We start from the raw sequence: 15,987 nt of genomic DNA, 5'->3' as shown, positions 1-15,987 counted from the left end.
GAAATTATTTAGCAAAAATTACTTAATTACCTCACAGAAGAACATATGAAGATAGGAATTTATACTTCTGAAAGAAAAGAATATTAACATCTATAAGCATTTTGTCCGAGATGAAAACTTACCCCTTGCGCATGGAGATACTCAACCGTTTTTGTTATTGTGAACAGAACAGCACTAGCTTCTCGTTCTGAGAAAAATTTTTGCCTAAGAATTTTATCCAGCAGTTCTCCTCCTTTCATAAGTTCTGTTACTACGTATACGTATTTTCCATCATCATACACCTGCAAAAAGTACATAAAGATGTAAACTTCAAAATATTTATTCTCTGCGATCTTCCTGTGAAATGCACAGAGATAGTGCAGGTGCATACACAAGCTGTTTTCTTCAATTATTTTTCGCGTATTTCTCACCCCACACACTATCCAAACATTGTTCATGTTCAGAAATGAACACAAAACCTTCTACAAAAAGGCAGTACAGTAATGAAATAACATAAAAATACTGGCATGTAAATGTTTAAAGAGAAAAAAGGATGAATAACATGTAGTTTTCCCCACATAGTTTTACTGAAACAAATTAAACTAGATACGTGAGAAATTAAGAAATAGTAATAAATGGAAACTAGTCTAATTAAGGCAAAACCAGAGCTAATTCTAGAACCAATTATTGCACCAAATTACAAATATGAACAGAGATCATTCCAATTGAACAGTCAAACAAACAAACAAAAAAACATAAGTCCACCTCAAAGAGCCTCTGTGAACACTGAAGTTAATGCACACAAAGCTGCTATGATAAAAGCCTACAACTTATTTATTACTCCACACATAAAGCCTAAAAGATCTAAAATTAATGAAATACGTATGTTTTAGCTCTCACTACTAGTTATGGAAAATGGCTTAAATTTTTGCATGGATTTTAACTTCTATGGAAACAATGGTTGAGAATAATTTCTTTGATCAGCAGGGGGCACTACAGACTGAACTACACCAAAACATATTTTAATGTATACTTAAGCATTTCATTTTAGTTGCACTTTCTTGGGATTTTAACTTAATCCAGAAAGCAGTTCCCGCTTTAGTGAAACCTTTTATAGACTCACTTCCCTATTATTATTTCAACTTATTTTTTGTGGTGATGTTGGAATTGTTCTCTTCAGTAATATATGTGAAATAAAAACTAGTTTGTATTTAAGTAGAAATAATTATCCAAGTTGTAATAAAATTAATTCAGGAATAGATATCAGCTAAATTAAGTACAGAGTTTTCATCCCAACTTCCTTGTCTTAAGCTACCTGGGAAATACAAACTACTAAAGTCCTAAGCTTAGAAATTTTTCTGCTCTTAATAATAGTAAAATGATTTATTTTCTCACCAAATAAAAAAAGAGGAAGAGTGTTAAAGAAATAATTCTGCAGGCTTTACAAGCTTATGATCTTAAGGACATGACAGGTTCCCATGTTCTCATTTAACAGCAATTTTTCCCCCACAAAATACAAATGACTGATCATCTGAATGTGTTTGTATTAAGACTTTAAATATTACACAGTTTAAAAAACCAGAATTATATAATTCTAGATACTGAACTGGCATTTTAGATATTTTTTTTTTTTTAATAGGCATGCTGCCTCTAATCCTGGTATAACATGAAGAAATAAGCTTATTTCATTTGACATGACAAAGCACACACATCTTGGTACTGCAGGGGGCATTCAAGCAAAATTTGCATTTGGTTACTATTTTATCTGCTACCCCTTGTTGGTACTGTCTGTGTGCCAAGAAAAAAAATCCACCCCATACAAATCATCCATCTCACCCAGATTTATCTAATGGTACTATCAGTTTAATTGTTTGCACTGAATAAATACTGTTGAAGTTTTCTTCCCAATTAGGTGCACAGCATTACGCTGAGACCATAAATGTGACGCTAGTTTTTAAAATGAACTGCTGGCACATGCCATAGATCAGTCAGGATGTCTTCTCTACCAGGCAAACTGGAAGAAACTATATTGATAAACAGATGAAGGCACACAAACAAAATATAATGTAATGGAGAAATAGGGCATCTTTTTTGCAAAGCAAAATAAGATTTCACATACATATTAGGAATTTTTTTGAACTCATAAATAAGCACTTGGACTGGGAGACTGGATATACTGTATTCAGGTTTCTAAAATGCTTCTGAAAAGATTCTTCAGCCAATGCTTTAAATAACTCAAAACAGGACTAAAGTTCTGTTACAGAACAGTAGCTAATAGGTAAAAAAGGGTAAAATATATATAATGGTCTAGCACAGGAAGTTTCAAGGTAATGGTTTGTTGGAAGCTGTGTGCTTCCTCCGTTCTTACATGGTTTCCTAGGCATCCACTAATGGCCACTGTCAGAGGCAGGATATTGGATAAGAAGGACATCTGATTTAGCACAATATAGCTTGCTCTTTTGTTTATATACCGTGTAACTGAAAAATACCACTGATAACAATCAGAAGGAAAAACCCCAGAGGACTGTGCATTGCAGAAAGAATTTGGTGTTTTGAATATCCATTGTTTCAATCCAAACACCTTCAGAATTAAATTACATAAAAAGGCTGAGAAAGAATGAAAATTTCCATCCTACGATAAATTCAAATATTACTGCATTTATTTTTGAAAAACAAGAAAAGAAAGAAATTACTTCTTACAGAATAATAATTTCCAAAGACATTCACTTAATGCTGAAACATTTTATTGTGGCATTTCAAAATAGAAACCTTTAAATTTTGGTGTGGAACTGAATGAAAAATGGAGTCAAATCCACACTGAGTTTTATTTCATAGAATCATAGAATGGTTTAGGTTGGAAAGGACCTTGAAGATCATTGAGTTCCAACCCCCCTGCCATGGGCAGGGACACCTCCCACTAGACCAGGTTGCCCAAGGCCACGTCCAGCCTGGCCTTGAACACCTCCAGGGATGGGGCCTCAACAACCTCTCTGGGCAACCTGTTCCAGTGCCTCACCACCCTCATAGTGAAAAACTTCTTCCTAATGTTTATTCTAAACCTGCCCTCTTCCAGTTTAAAGCCATTCCCCCTTGTCCTATCACTACATGCCCTAGTAAAAAGTCCTTCCCCAGCTCTCCTGTAGCTCCCTTTAGGTACTGGAAGGCCACAATAAGATCTCTCTGGAGCCTTCTCTTCTCCAGGCTGAACAGCCCCAACTCTCTCAGCCTCTCTTTGTGTTTGTATAAAAACACATGGTGCTCTTGATGAGCTTGAGGCCTGAAGGCCAAGTACTCCTTCTTCTTTCCTCTGAAAGCTGTAATAGCACAGCACTATATTGTGGGATATGCAAGCAATCCACCCCATGCATCTATATTAGGACAACGAAAACTTAAGTTTTTACAGTAGTAGACATTATACATGTTTCTAATACATGAGTCCTATTCCTCTTTCTTTACACTGGACATACTTCCATAAACTGGGCTTGAGGAACTGATCTGAAGTAGAAATAAATGAGAATTACAGCTTATTGTCTTCTCTTCCTCTGTGGACTTAAGGCTTTTTTTTGTTGTTGTCTCCTTTTGTTACGTGTATATTACTGTTGGTGTGAATGAAAGATGGCTCCTATTGGAAGATGACTGGATATGATGAACACTTAATTACAAAGTAGAATGATTAAGCATACATGGCAACTTTTCAAGGCTGCTTGCATTTCTCTGCTCTCAGTGAAAAAAATTCATAATGTTTAAGCTCAGGTAAGTACTCACATTCCTTATGTTTGTCTTCCTGCTTAAATAACACCACCTCTGTTATGAATCAAAGTAACACATAAACCTAGCGTGCAGCTCTAAAAGTAACCTGAACGCTGATGCAGGTTCTGTGCTAGCAAAGCACAGTTGCTTTCAGGTAGCTTTATTGTCCAACCACATAAAGCAGAACAAACAGAAAGTGGGATTGTAATTATGGTATCTGGCTTGCATAAAGTAAGGTCTGTGGTGGGCTCCCTTGTATATCTGACTTATTTTGTTCTCCGGAGAAAGGGCCAAACTACATGATATTGGTGAAGTGAAGACAGATTATAGTAGATGATGACCTTTAGGCAGAGTTCTCTAGTACTCATCTCCACAGTATTTACCAGCTACTGTTTTAATGACTTCAAAATGTCTGAGAATCTCCCTTCAGCTGAGCTCAGCTTCCTGTAAATGGTTAGCTGTTTTGCTTGAGGTTTGGTTTTGGGGACCAAAATACTTTCCTGCAGACTAAGTCAATCATTAAGCATATGCCTTTTTAATTTTTAATCCTCTTTAATGCATAATCAAGGAAAGAAAGCCAATTTTTTTTCTGTTATATCATCAGAATCTACTGTTCACTATGAAAAGCCTCTACCTTCCAACTTATGTTACTCACTGCTTTTCATGGTCAAAGTGTTTCCATGGTCAGAGCAAATAATACAAGAAAAAAAAAAAGCTAGATTATCTTCCATACAAAGACCAGGTAACAATAATAACAATACTAGGTAAAGAAAAGTGATGACCAGGGATATGAAAATATTTTGTCCGCTACTGAGTAACACTCATTACTATCCATGAAAATTACTTTGCTATCTCAAACAGCGAGTTCTCAGTTATGTCATAATGCACATCAAAATTGCTTTTGACTAATGTCAAGAAAAGTAGATTAAAAGTTAACTCAGCAACCAAAAAACTCATGTGTTCCTTAAAAAATATAGCCAATGTTAAATGAATTATTCCTGTGCTAGGATTTATGAAGGATGAATTATTTGACTGCTTAGGATTATGTTGTACCAAAATATGAGCATCTTTAAAAGATCACAATGAGACACCTCAGTAAAAAATTTGATATTGTTGAATAAATTGCATTAGGACATTGTTTTATTTTTGAATACTGAAAAATAGTAACATAAATCTAAAACATACAGTTTGTTGTCTCTCAAATTAGAAAGTGATATGTAATTATAATACACTAAAGGCTGTCTCTGACACACTACTTACATCTTTTAGGGTAATAATATTCGGATGCTGTCCATAGCGCAGTAGGATTTCAATCTCCTCTGTTGGATCTCTTTTACTCTTGTCAATGATCTATAAGAGCAAATAGACACACAGGTATAATTCTTCTTGTGAATATTATATAGTGTAACACTTTGGTGTGCTTACTAGCATAAACAGATAGGCAATATTTATTGTTGTAAAGGGCATGGATTGTAACCAAAACAAAGTTTGTTAAATTGGAACAGCAAGGCAAAGCAAAAAAGTAGGAAAACCATGGAAAAGTCTCTCAATTGAAAACAATTTTGCAGAAGTTATCTGGTCCTTCAGGCTGTGATAAATAATGCAAGGGTATTTAGTAGATAAAGCTTCAGTCACCCACCATTTAATAAAATAGGCAGTTCCCAATTTGACATGAGATACTGGTTTGACAATGCTAATGAACTGATTCTCACAAAGCTAATCTCAGACAAATATTTAGTGCAGCAAAAGACAATGCAGGCAAGTAAGGGAATAAAAAATAAGAAAAAGGAAAAATTTCTCTGAGTTAATTCAGAACAGCCTTATATTAAAGTTCACTTGAATCTCTGGAGGCTTGCTATCAGGCTCTGAAGTTCTCCCTGTGCAAACAAGCAAAACATTATTTTGTCCTACTTAAAACATATTCTTCTTATTTTCCTTTTTTTCCTCTCCTGAACAGCAGAATTTCCTCTAATGTCTTCTCCATCTCTGTCTTACCCCTTCTTCTTGACATCCTAAGCCCTTATTACTGCTACCAGCACCATCTTAACACATTGGACACTGATCACTTTTTTTTTTTTTCATGATTCTTTGAGGAAAAAAAGCCACAACAGAGGCAGCAGAAAAGCGAGGCAATCCTCATAATAAATGTTACGGCTTAGAGAATTAAGAGCTATGAAAGTACTTTCTTCCAGTTTCAAGAAATTATTTCAAATTGCAAGCACAGAAGTCAAATCTGTTCCTGGCCAGAACCAGAATGACGACAAGTATGTAACTACCAACTTGAAATTGGAGGGTTTCTAGGAGACAATCTGTGTACAAGGATGCAGCGAAATATAGTTTATCTTCAGATTTTCCATATTTGAGTAGTAAACTGTTGAACAATTAAAACAGAGACCCACCTCACAGTACAGGATTAATTTTTTTTTTTTTTTTTTTGCTTTTAAAGTTTGCTAATTTATATTCCTGCTTTCATAGTAACCATTCAGCTCCATGGTGTTATACAGGAAGACAAAACAATAAACTTATCATTCCACTTCTGGGAAATCTACTGATTTCAACTAAGAATTTAATGCCTTCAAAAAAGTGCTAGAAGCCCAATAGAGTAACATAAAACCAACATTAGAAACCTTGTTAAAAAGCAGCAAGCAACAACAGAGAGTTGAAGTTTATTCTGGAAGGTATACCAGACTTAAGCACTGTTATGAACTCTTAGCTATCTGACAATTTATGAATCTACTTTGGAAGCAAAACCCCCATATATAACTATGTTTACATAAAAGTAATCAATAGCATTTAAAAAAAAAAAAAGATGGAAAGTCATGTAAGCTTTTCATTGTACGTTTCCTTCTAGACTCTGTCATGTAACTCTCATCAGTTTTACTGTAATTACATAGGTGTTTCAAAGACCCACCACCCAAACCAGCACATAGATAACAAAAGCCATAGCAATTCTATATAAATATCTGCCAGTAAATATTCTATTTGGCCAATTAGTATAATTCACATTTGCATCTAAAATCTCTTTATACTAAAAAATTATCGTAATTTGCTATGTTCTTTAGGCAAATAAATTAATTATGTCCCATGTCTATGATGCTGAAATTTGAAAAGAATTGGTTTGTTTTATAACAAAGTAATTACCTTTACAGCATATTCCATGTTTGAAGCTTTATGAATACATCTCTTGCAGATAGAGTAAGACCCAACTCCGATATCTTCCTTTACTTCATATCCATCAGTAAACTGAATGCTGTTCCTGTGCAACTGCTACCAAAATAACATTATCAATTAATGAATATTCTAAATATATAACTGACTTTTATATTAAGAATAAGTTTTGAATTCCTAGTGATTTGCTTCAAATTTTAAACTGATGGCTGTACTAGGTCAAAGTGGTCTAAACAGCCACTACCTTCCGTTTGATATTAGTACGAGATGAATTATAGATTAGACACATTGTAAATAATGCACACTGTATTTTAGAAACTGATAACATGATGTTTCAGGTTACTGATTTATTAATTTAAAGATAGAATCTCCAAAACAAAGAACATTGGAAGACATGATAAAATAATGGTAAAATAGCATCACTGTTTCTATTATCTGAATAGATGAATGCCAGCTGGAAAATTCACACACACTGAAGAGAATCAGATTAACTGGAAATTGCATGGAATGGCAGTGAAAAATCCTTTCACAGAAATAAAAGGCTGAAAGAAGGACAAGTGTTCACTCTTGTAAGGGGAGGAAATGGTGTTCTAGTATAAGGAGTTTGAGCAAAGGATGCAAAGCATTTGCAGGAAACCATCTGGGTATCCTGCAGCACAGAAAAGAGGAAATACGAGTGAGGAAGTGGTTGAGGGGCACAGAGGAAAGGCAGCAGAGAAACAGACTTTATAAGAGAAGGAAACCATATACAAAGAGAAAGATTTTTATCCACAAAACTGTGGGAAAGAAGGAGCAGAGAAAAGCTTGTAGAAACTTAGCAAGACTTCAGGACCAGAAGTCATTCTGACCTATATACCAAATCAGACAGCTTCTTTAGAATAAAAAAAGAATCTAACCCCCCTTGAAATTTAATGTTTTATTATAAATGAAACAGGTAATGTGTACAAACAAACATGTTATAACTATTCTAGATGTAAGAGGATTAAAGAAATACAAGAGCTGTTCATGTTCTGAATAAACTGTTTTTTAAAAATTCTCTCAGCCATTTGCAAATATTCTTGCAGTGAAAACATAAACACACCCAATCATACAGTGTACCTTTTTATTCCTACCTATACACCAATAAGAAGGTTTCAACACAATTGAGATCACCAGTTGGTTTTCATGACTCGGTCTATCTCAGTAATTAGAATTATTAAAGGCAGAAAGAGGAAGAAATACAATTTTTGCAGAGGTTTCCCAGTTTTCTTTCCTGTACATGCATTTGCCTTTTTCCCCACTGGTTGCAAACTCTCCAGTGCTGAAGCGTGCTTTTAGAATGACCTCAGCCTCATCAGGAGGGAAGGCATGCCTCTCCCCCATTCTACCACAAGGTCCACCCTTCTTTTCCTACACAAAAATTGCACCTAAGCAAAGCTTTGTTTACCAAAAATCAGGAGTCCTGACAGTAATAGAATAGCAACTGAATTAGGCTATCAAAAGTTACAACCTTAATAAGGGAGACTGTACTGGAGTCATTCTAATACTGCTAAGAAGCCAAAGCTTGTGTGCATTCTGTAACATTGAATTGCATGATACACTGATATTAGTCACAAAATATCACAGATTAGCACATTAACTTAAAGTGGTTCAGGAAGGATGGAATATGTCCTGGGTCAGGGGTTTCATAACACACACCAGTACAAAAGATCCAGATACAATTCACATTTGTACTCCAGTGCATCTTAGTGCAGTGTAGGAATCAACCAATATTTTCATGCATAGGGGAAAAAGATCAAGATGTTTGTTATTCCCCTCCACCTTGTAATTATGGCTTGATATTAAAGAGTCATTACAGTACAGATAGTATGATGTTTTCCTCTAAGGGTTGAAGCCTATTCACACCTGTAAACAGGTCCTACACCTCCAGAGGTTTTGTTTGGATAAAATAATCTGGTCTTTACTTTTCTTGTATAAAGCTGATAATGAATTTGTCATGGTACTTCATTCTGTGATGAAGGAAACTATCCCTCCACCAAGAGACGGCAACATTGCTTTATTGAGGTTTGGGTTTTTTTTTAAAGCAGATGTACTCACCTGGACAATTGAATGTACTCCAACTGTCTGCATCGCTTGGCTTTCATCATCTGATGCAATAGCTACAAAACTAAATCCCCGAAAAAGTTGATGTGCATTAGCACTAGGTGGGATACCAGGTGAATCTGAAAAACACATCATCTACTTACAAGCAGAGTTTTTAAAGTGTAGAGATGAGATTACGTCTACTCGGAAGAGTAAATAAACTACAGCTTTATTCTGTAAACTACACAAACATTTTCTGCAAATTTCAGTTTCTCTGAGGACCAAAATACAAATAATTACTGAATTATTTTGCATACACCATCCAGAAACATAACTGATAATCAATGATTACAAAGATCATATTACTGTCAGACTATTTTATTATACAAAAAACAGTACTTTGCAGAAAATATCTACATATAGCAATCAAATTCTGGTAACACCCTACATTTGTAAAGACGAAAACTGTATTATATTTTTAATGGATCAGTGTAAAACTATGCAGAGACTGATTGCACTGAAACAGCAACTTTGGCACCCAAAGTCTGAAATGAGTAAGTTTCTACATATACATAGAGTCACCATCATTAAATGAAGCCATAGAATATAGCCTTTAAAGAGACACAAACATGGATAATCTTTTTGAATTAAAAAAAAATATATTACTTAAATAAGTACAATTGAACTTATGTATATGTTTTGTTGCCGAAGATTATTTTTAACATAGGACAACTCAGTCGTCCCTTGTGATATATTTATGCCAAAGACCACAAAAACTTTTACGAACTATGGAATACTTGTCTGTGAGCATTCATTTAGCCTAGCAACACCTGGAAGAACAAGACACTTTACATAAGCTGAACAGGAACAAGGTTTCTAATTTTTGAACATGTAAATTGCTTAATTCTTCTCTTTTTACCTTTTGGAGTTTTTGCTGTAAACTCAGGGTCAAAATAAAAAGTGTCTTCAGGTCTGCCAGTTGCAGGTTTGAAAGGGGGATGAATTTCTCGCCTGTACAATTTCTGAGGAGAAGGCATAACCCAGAGTGAATTAGAAAGCTATATGACACCGCTGAACATGTAACTAAGAAATTTACTGAATTAATTTTGAATTAGATACTCACATTCCAATCTATTTTGGAAAAGAATGCATGCCTCTTAATTTCTTCAACTCCATCTGGACCTGCACCTTTTATAAGGAAGAAAAATGTCTGTGAATTGTTTTCTTCTTGGTCAAAAGAATGACTAGAAAAATTTCTTATTTCTTCTGCATTAATTTTAGACATATGAGTAGCAGAAATGATAATATTTTGTTGATCATTAGAAGACCAAACAGGCAAACGATGTTCTTACTTCAAAGACTATTTCACACGAGAAACTGTAAACTTATTTAGTCAGTTTAATGACCATTGATGTTATCAATATTGTGATAAAATTTAAAATACTCCGCTAAACACTTTACCTAATCTGTTTGCTGGGTTTCTTTTGAAGAGCATTCGCAGAAGACTCTGTGCTTCAGGACTCAAGAACTGGGGCATGCCAAGTTTGGCCCTATAGAACAAAAATAATTAATAGCATACAAACATATTCAGGGAAGAACTAACTGCATTCCCCCTGTCCTTGGTCATTCAACAAATCCATATCAAACAAAATAGCATCACTGAGAAATTGCCTTCAGACATCAGAAACAGAGCAAAAGTGCTGTCAGTCATGTAAATGTGTACTTTCTATTCCCCCCACCCTTTTGAGTAGTATAACATTTTCAGTAATGACTCAGGAACTGAAGTAGAGGAAGAGGTGGTAAAAAACGTAGAAAAGAATACTTACTGGGTAACAGTTTAGGAACTTGTAAATTTTTGTAATATGTTTTGATCCACTTTTGAGTTCAGTTATTACTAAATGACATCAAACAAGCAAATCCATTCCGATAGTAAGATAAAAGACATTTTAGAAAGGGTAAAAAAACTACCACAGTGTGACATACACCAAGAACACCCAACAGGAACCCTAAGCTAGAAGACAGAAATTGAATTAAGGTGGGAGAGATCTTGCAAGATTAGTGGGTTAAAAAAAAAAAAAAAAAAGAGAGAGAGAAAGATCACTCCTTTCCTTCTTTCTTTTTGCTCTCCCCTCTATCCGTTTCAAATACTACTTTCCAACTTGCCAGTCTTGAATTTTTAGAATTAAGTTTTTGTAGTTCTATCATTTAATTATGTTTTGTAATCTTCACCATTTAACGTTGAGCCTCCACCCTCTCAATGTTATTAGGTCTCACTTTTTCTTATGGCCATGATAATGGTTAGGATGGATGCAATTCCCTCCTTTCCATCTTTTGTTCAACCTGTAGCTTGTATTTTTCTGTAACAATCCATGACACAGGCTTTCTCTGTTTCAAGCACAAGATGTGTTTTGCCTTGTGTTCCAGCTATTTGTAGATGTCCACCTCCCGTCACTTCAGCAAGTGCATATACATCGCCATTGATTCACTATTTATTACTTTAAAACCTGAATTTACTAAATTTTCCATTCCTTTCTGCATTAAAGAATTCAGGGGAGGTGGAATCTGAAAAGCTTTGCTGCCTTTGCGCTCTTCAATAACATGCTCCAGGCAGATCAAGACCACCAATCGAGCAGAAGAACAGGCAGTGGGCCATCCAATGCTTCCCGGACTGCCATGCACCACTAGCAGCTGAATTCTTACTCATGCACTTTATATGCAGTGATTTCATTGCACGTTCACTTGATGTCATTTCTGCTCCCAGTAAAGTCTCAGAGAGCTACACTGTAAGGAGGAAGCGAGGAATACATTGTCTGCAGAAGCACAATGGTATCACTTACAATGTTATTGAAGGACAAAGAACAGACAACTAAATATGATAGGACTGTGCTGGAGTGGGTGGAAATCTTTGTCCTAATATAATCCAAACCAGCTCCAACAGTAGGATGCAGCCCTGGAGGTTCAGCATGAGAGGTCAACTGCTTAGAAAAATCTAAAACCAGCCAAAAACATAACTGCAATTAATCTTATGGAGAATTGACTCAGTGAAAAGAAACAGCATATGTAGAAGAAATTCTAGAGGACTGGCATGTATTGCAGTCCACAGTGGAGTGAACTGGAGTCCTTTGTGCAAACCACAAAGATTAAAACTGTCATTGCTCCCTTTCCATCATGAAGGAGCACCTTTCACAAAATCCTTTGCTGGCCACGTGAGACAGCAGAAGAAAAGGGAATCACCAGGTCCTCAGAGGTCTTAGGTTACACAACTACATGAGTGACAGCAATTTTTTTCTGACATTCCTGATGGACAAAGACAAAGGCATACCTCTTCAGTAAAGGAGAAAAGATGCTCTAAAAAGTTAACGTTATTGCTGCAAACTACGATTTCTTCAAATTGCAGAGTTTCTCAGTTTTAGGTAAAACACAAAAATAAACAAAAAACTTGTCTTGGTAATGTAAGAAATAAAGAGCCCAGGAAAACATGTGTTGTAAGAAGAATACATTTTCTGTGGATTTTCAGGAACAGAAGGTAAGAAAAGTAATATTCCTTAAAGAATACACTACAAAAATATTCATATGCACACCTGTCCATTTTAAACAGTTTTAGAAAAAATTTAAGGAGAAATATAGTACATTTCCTAGTGTACAGAAAATAAAAAGAAAACATACTGCCATTCTTATGGGGCCAGACAAAAAATGTGACTTATCAGAAAAGACTTTAAAATATCTTCTGTTTTTCAGCTGTTCATATTACCAACAGCAAAATAACTTTATATGTATGTAATAATCACAAGTGCATAGAACATTAAAACAGAGGTAAAATTTCTTTACTTCATACCACATTTTTTGTGCAGCTCTCAAACTGGTAACAATTACAATGACTAGAAGGTGAGAAAAGAAAGAAGTTGGAAAGGGAATTAGAGATACATGCTCAGATGAAATCTGGAAGTAGCTATGAATGTCAAGGAGGGTATTCTACATGGCAGCTAAAAATACAGCAGATTTTTTATAGCAACAGTGGAAAGACTGCTGAGGAACAGAGTGGAGTCACGTGCAGGCAGAGAAAAGAAGAGAAAGATGCGACTTGTGAGACATGGATGGAAAAAATGCATGGCTCCTGAAATAAGTGAGAGTGTAGCAGAACTATGTCAGACTAGCTTCTTGTAAATAGGAGGTGATCAGAAGGAGTTTACGCTTGCTGTGAATAGATAGAACCTTTTAGTTAAAGACATTCAATAATCACAATGTGAAGATTTGAACTGGTATGGTGTTGAGGCACCAGAAGAAATTAGCACCAGTAAATACATTTGCAAATATAAGATGAAGAAAAACAAGGGCAAAGAATAACGTAACATGTATGCATTATGAAAGCAAAAGCAAGAAAAAGAATGAGTTTATGTTTTCTAGCAGTTTTCACTTTCTAATTACTTAGAAAAAAAATGAAAGAATTTCATATATTTACTTTTCAAAATAGGCTGTTGGTGCAAAATAAATGCTGGCTTTGATATATCAGTAGACAAGTGGTAACAGGACGAAGAATAATGATAATGAAATAGAAAACATATGAGATAGCTAAAATGGTCTTATGAGCTTCCACAGATAAAAAAAATGGTATTAGTAAAAAATGGCTGGAAACAAAGAAGTGAAACTATGACATGAGGAAACAGAATTGTTTGCACAGTGTTAGGCTACAGTCCCAAAAGCGGGACAATTATGTCACAGGTTGTATTACTTCGGAGAATATATGGGGGATCAGCAAGAAAAAAAAAAAGCAGGCCTTCATTAGCAAAACCCAAAATGTTAACTGCATGAAGGAAAGCATTTTCCACAATATAGCTAATGCAAAATCTATACTGGAAATAGCAAAGGGGAAAATTGGAGCCTGGGCAAGTCAGGAGATTACATAAGGGAGGATGCACTTTATCAAATAGGGGAAGTATCCGGGAAGCAAGTTGTTGGCAGCACCAGTAATATCAAGAAATGGGGTAAGGAGCTGGTGAGAGAGAGAAGGATAAAGAGAGAAAATACTTTCTAAAAAAACCCACCCCAAAACTAAACCAAAAAACCAGCAAGGAAAGATGCACAGGTTATCAAAAAGGACAAGAAAGTTAAAAATATTATGGAAATAAGATGGGAAAGATCATATGGTTGGAGAAGTTATTATTACAGATTAAGGAGCTGCTATGAAATTCTTTGTACCTGGTGTGGGGGAGGAATAGAAAGGCAAATTAGATAGGCAGCAAAGGGAATTAATAGTATGGAATAGGGAGTGAGGATTTACAAGTACCTTTGGAAATGAGGGAAGAGTAGAAATTAGATATTGCAGCCCGGAGGGCATTCCTTTATTCCTGTAGAATACCTGATTAAATATATAAATAAGAGTGTACTCACTTGAGAATCATAGTCATGGTTTCTTTTCTGTCTTTCCCTTGGAAAGGTAGAGTACCAGTGAGCATTTCAAACTGTATAGAGTAAAACTTTCATCAATTACATTACCTGGACAAAAATCTAATTTTTGACAAAACTACTTAGCATCTTAACCTTCCAAAATTCATGCATGTTAACAACCAAGTCTGTGCAAAACAACTTCTTATTGTACAATTTAAATTACTATGAACATCAAGCAGCCTTTGCCATTTTTAAAGCTGCAAAATATTTTCCTATATTGATACCTTGCTTTGCATGCTTTTACCTAAGCAATTTAGACTAGACTGTAACATTCTGTGTTCCAGTTCCACCTAAAAAGTTTATTCTCGGAAGACCTGATCTATAAAACTGTATTTTAGTTTTCAAAAGGGTGGGGGGTAGGGAAAAGATTCTGCTTTCAAAAGTTAGTGACGATTTCTCCTCATGCAGAGATAGTAAAAAAGGTCAAAATTTTTAAAACTGGCTTGTACATAGCCTTCATTGGAAAGGGGAAAAAGGTTAGTTGATTGACAAAGACATGCATGATGAAGAGTGGTTACTGTATGCATACAGTGGAAATAAAGCCTGAAGGAACACGTAAGAGCTACACAGTACGTGCATGCACATTCTACAGTGCCTGGTAGTAGGCAACAGACTCTGTTAAAATACTGATTTGTTCTGAAAGTGACTGAGTAAAAATAGATCAATATAAAGGCACTTCTGTTGAGCTGCAGTATGCTGCAGAGATATCAGATCTAAATGAGGTACTGAAAGCAGTCTGGCAGCAGTCACAGCAGCCAACACACTGAGGCAGATTTTTGGTTTAGGAATTGCAAAACAGTTTAGTTTAATGAAATTTTATGGTATATACTTAAAGCCTTCAAAATTAAAATAATTATATAAGGAACCCTCTGAACAGCTTATGCAAACTTCAGTCATCCTGAACACAAGGATCCTCTATTCCTCTCTTTTCTGGTATGACCCAAACATTCAGGCTTCTAAGCATTAAAAATGTACATGGATAACTGGAGTGAATAATATGTGATGGTAGTATTCTTAGATCTACAATAATAGCATGAAGTTGCACTAACAGCATTCTTTTAATCCCCTTTTTATTAAAATAAAATTTTTAATTTTTTACTACCCTCTGCTATTAACTCTTCACTACTGCTAAATACTTTTAACTCTAAATATTATTTTTTACGTATATACTTACATTTACAATTTTAAATCTGATATAATGCTAACATGAAAATACCCCACTTTTAACTTTAACACTTCTTAAGACAACTGTCAGGAAGATGTGAGAGGCATAAGCCAAAACTATCAAAAAAAATATCACTTTTTGTTTGTTTATACTTTAGAACGATCTTCGCAAACTGCACTTGCAAAAAAACTTTTTTAAAGGTAAATTTGTAGTGCCACATGTTTTCCTTACACTTGCTTGAAATGAAAAGCTTCTTTAGCAAGCTCCTATTTGACACAAGCATACACGCTTGTACGCACTCAGCATGCGTATTCTTTGTTCCCCCCCCCAACCTACTATATTCCAACATCAATAGGCCAATAGTACTTTAAGAATAAGCTAACATTGGCATTCCCTAGCTATCATTTTTATTTCAGCAG

At 35.2% G+C, this 15,987-nt stretch overlaps 1 protein-coding gene across 5 annotated transcripts in view; it reads right to left on the bottom strand.

Moving 5' to 3' along the window:
* Positions 1-15,987, bottom strand: part of RPS6KA3 (ribosomal protein S6 kinase, 90kDa, polypeptide 3) — a 74,781-nt gene that overhangs the window by 9,378 nt on the left and 49,416 nt on the right. For all 5 annotated transcript variants that reach the window (XM_009894435.1, XM_009894450.1, XM_009894443.1 and 2 more), the window contains 8 exons: positions 14,347-14,417; positions 10,420-10,508; positions 10,082-10,146; positions 9,878-9,980; positions 8,974-9,098; positions 6,871-6,996; positions 4,990-5,079; positions 123-281 (listed from right to left, as the gene is read on the bottom strand). In XM_009894435.1, coding sequence (XP_009892737.1) covers positions 123-281; positions 4,990-5,079; positions 6,871-6,996; positions 8,974-9,098; positions 9,878-9,980; positions 10,082-10,146; positions 10,420-10,508; positions 14,347-14,417 — 828 coding nt within the window. The remainder of the gene's footprint in view (positions 1-122; positions 282-4,989; positions 5,080-6,870; positions 6,997-8,973; positions 9,099-9,877; positions 9,981-10,081; positions 10,147-10,419; positions 10,509-14,346; positions 14,418-15,987) is intronic.

This window comes from Charadrius vociferus, unplaced genomic scaffold (genome assembly GCF_000708025.1).
Source record: "Charadrius vociferus isolate BGI_N301 unplaced genomic scaffold, ASM70802v2 scaffold770, whole genome shotgun sequence".
Classification (NCBI taxonomy): Eukaryota; Metazoa; Chordata; class Aves; order Charadriiformes; family Charadriidae; genus Charadrius; species Charadrius vociferus.
The sequence above is the reverse complement of the archived record's forward strand: the minus strand, read 5'-3'. Positions and strand labels throughout refer to the sequence as shown.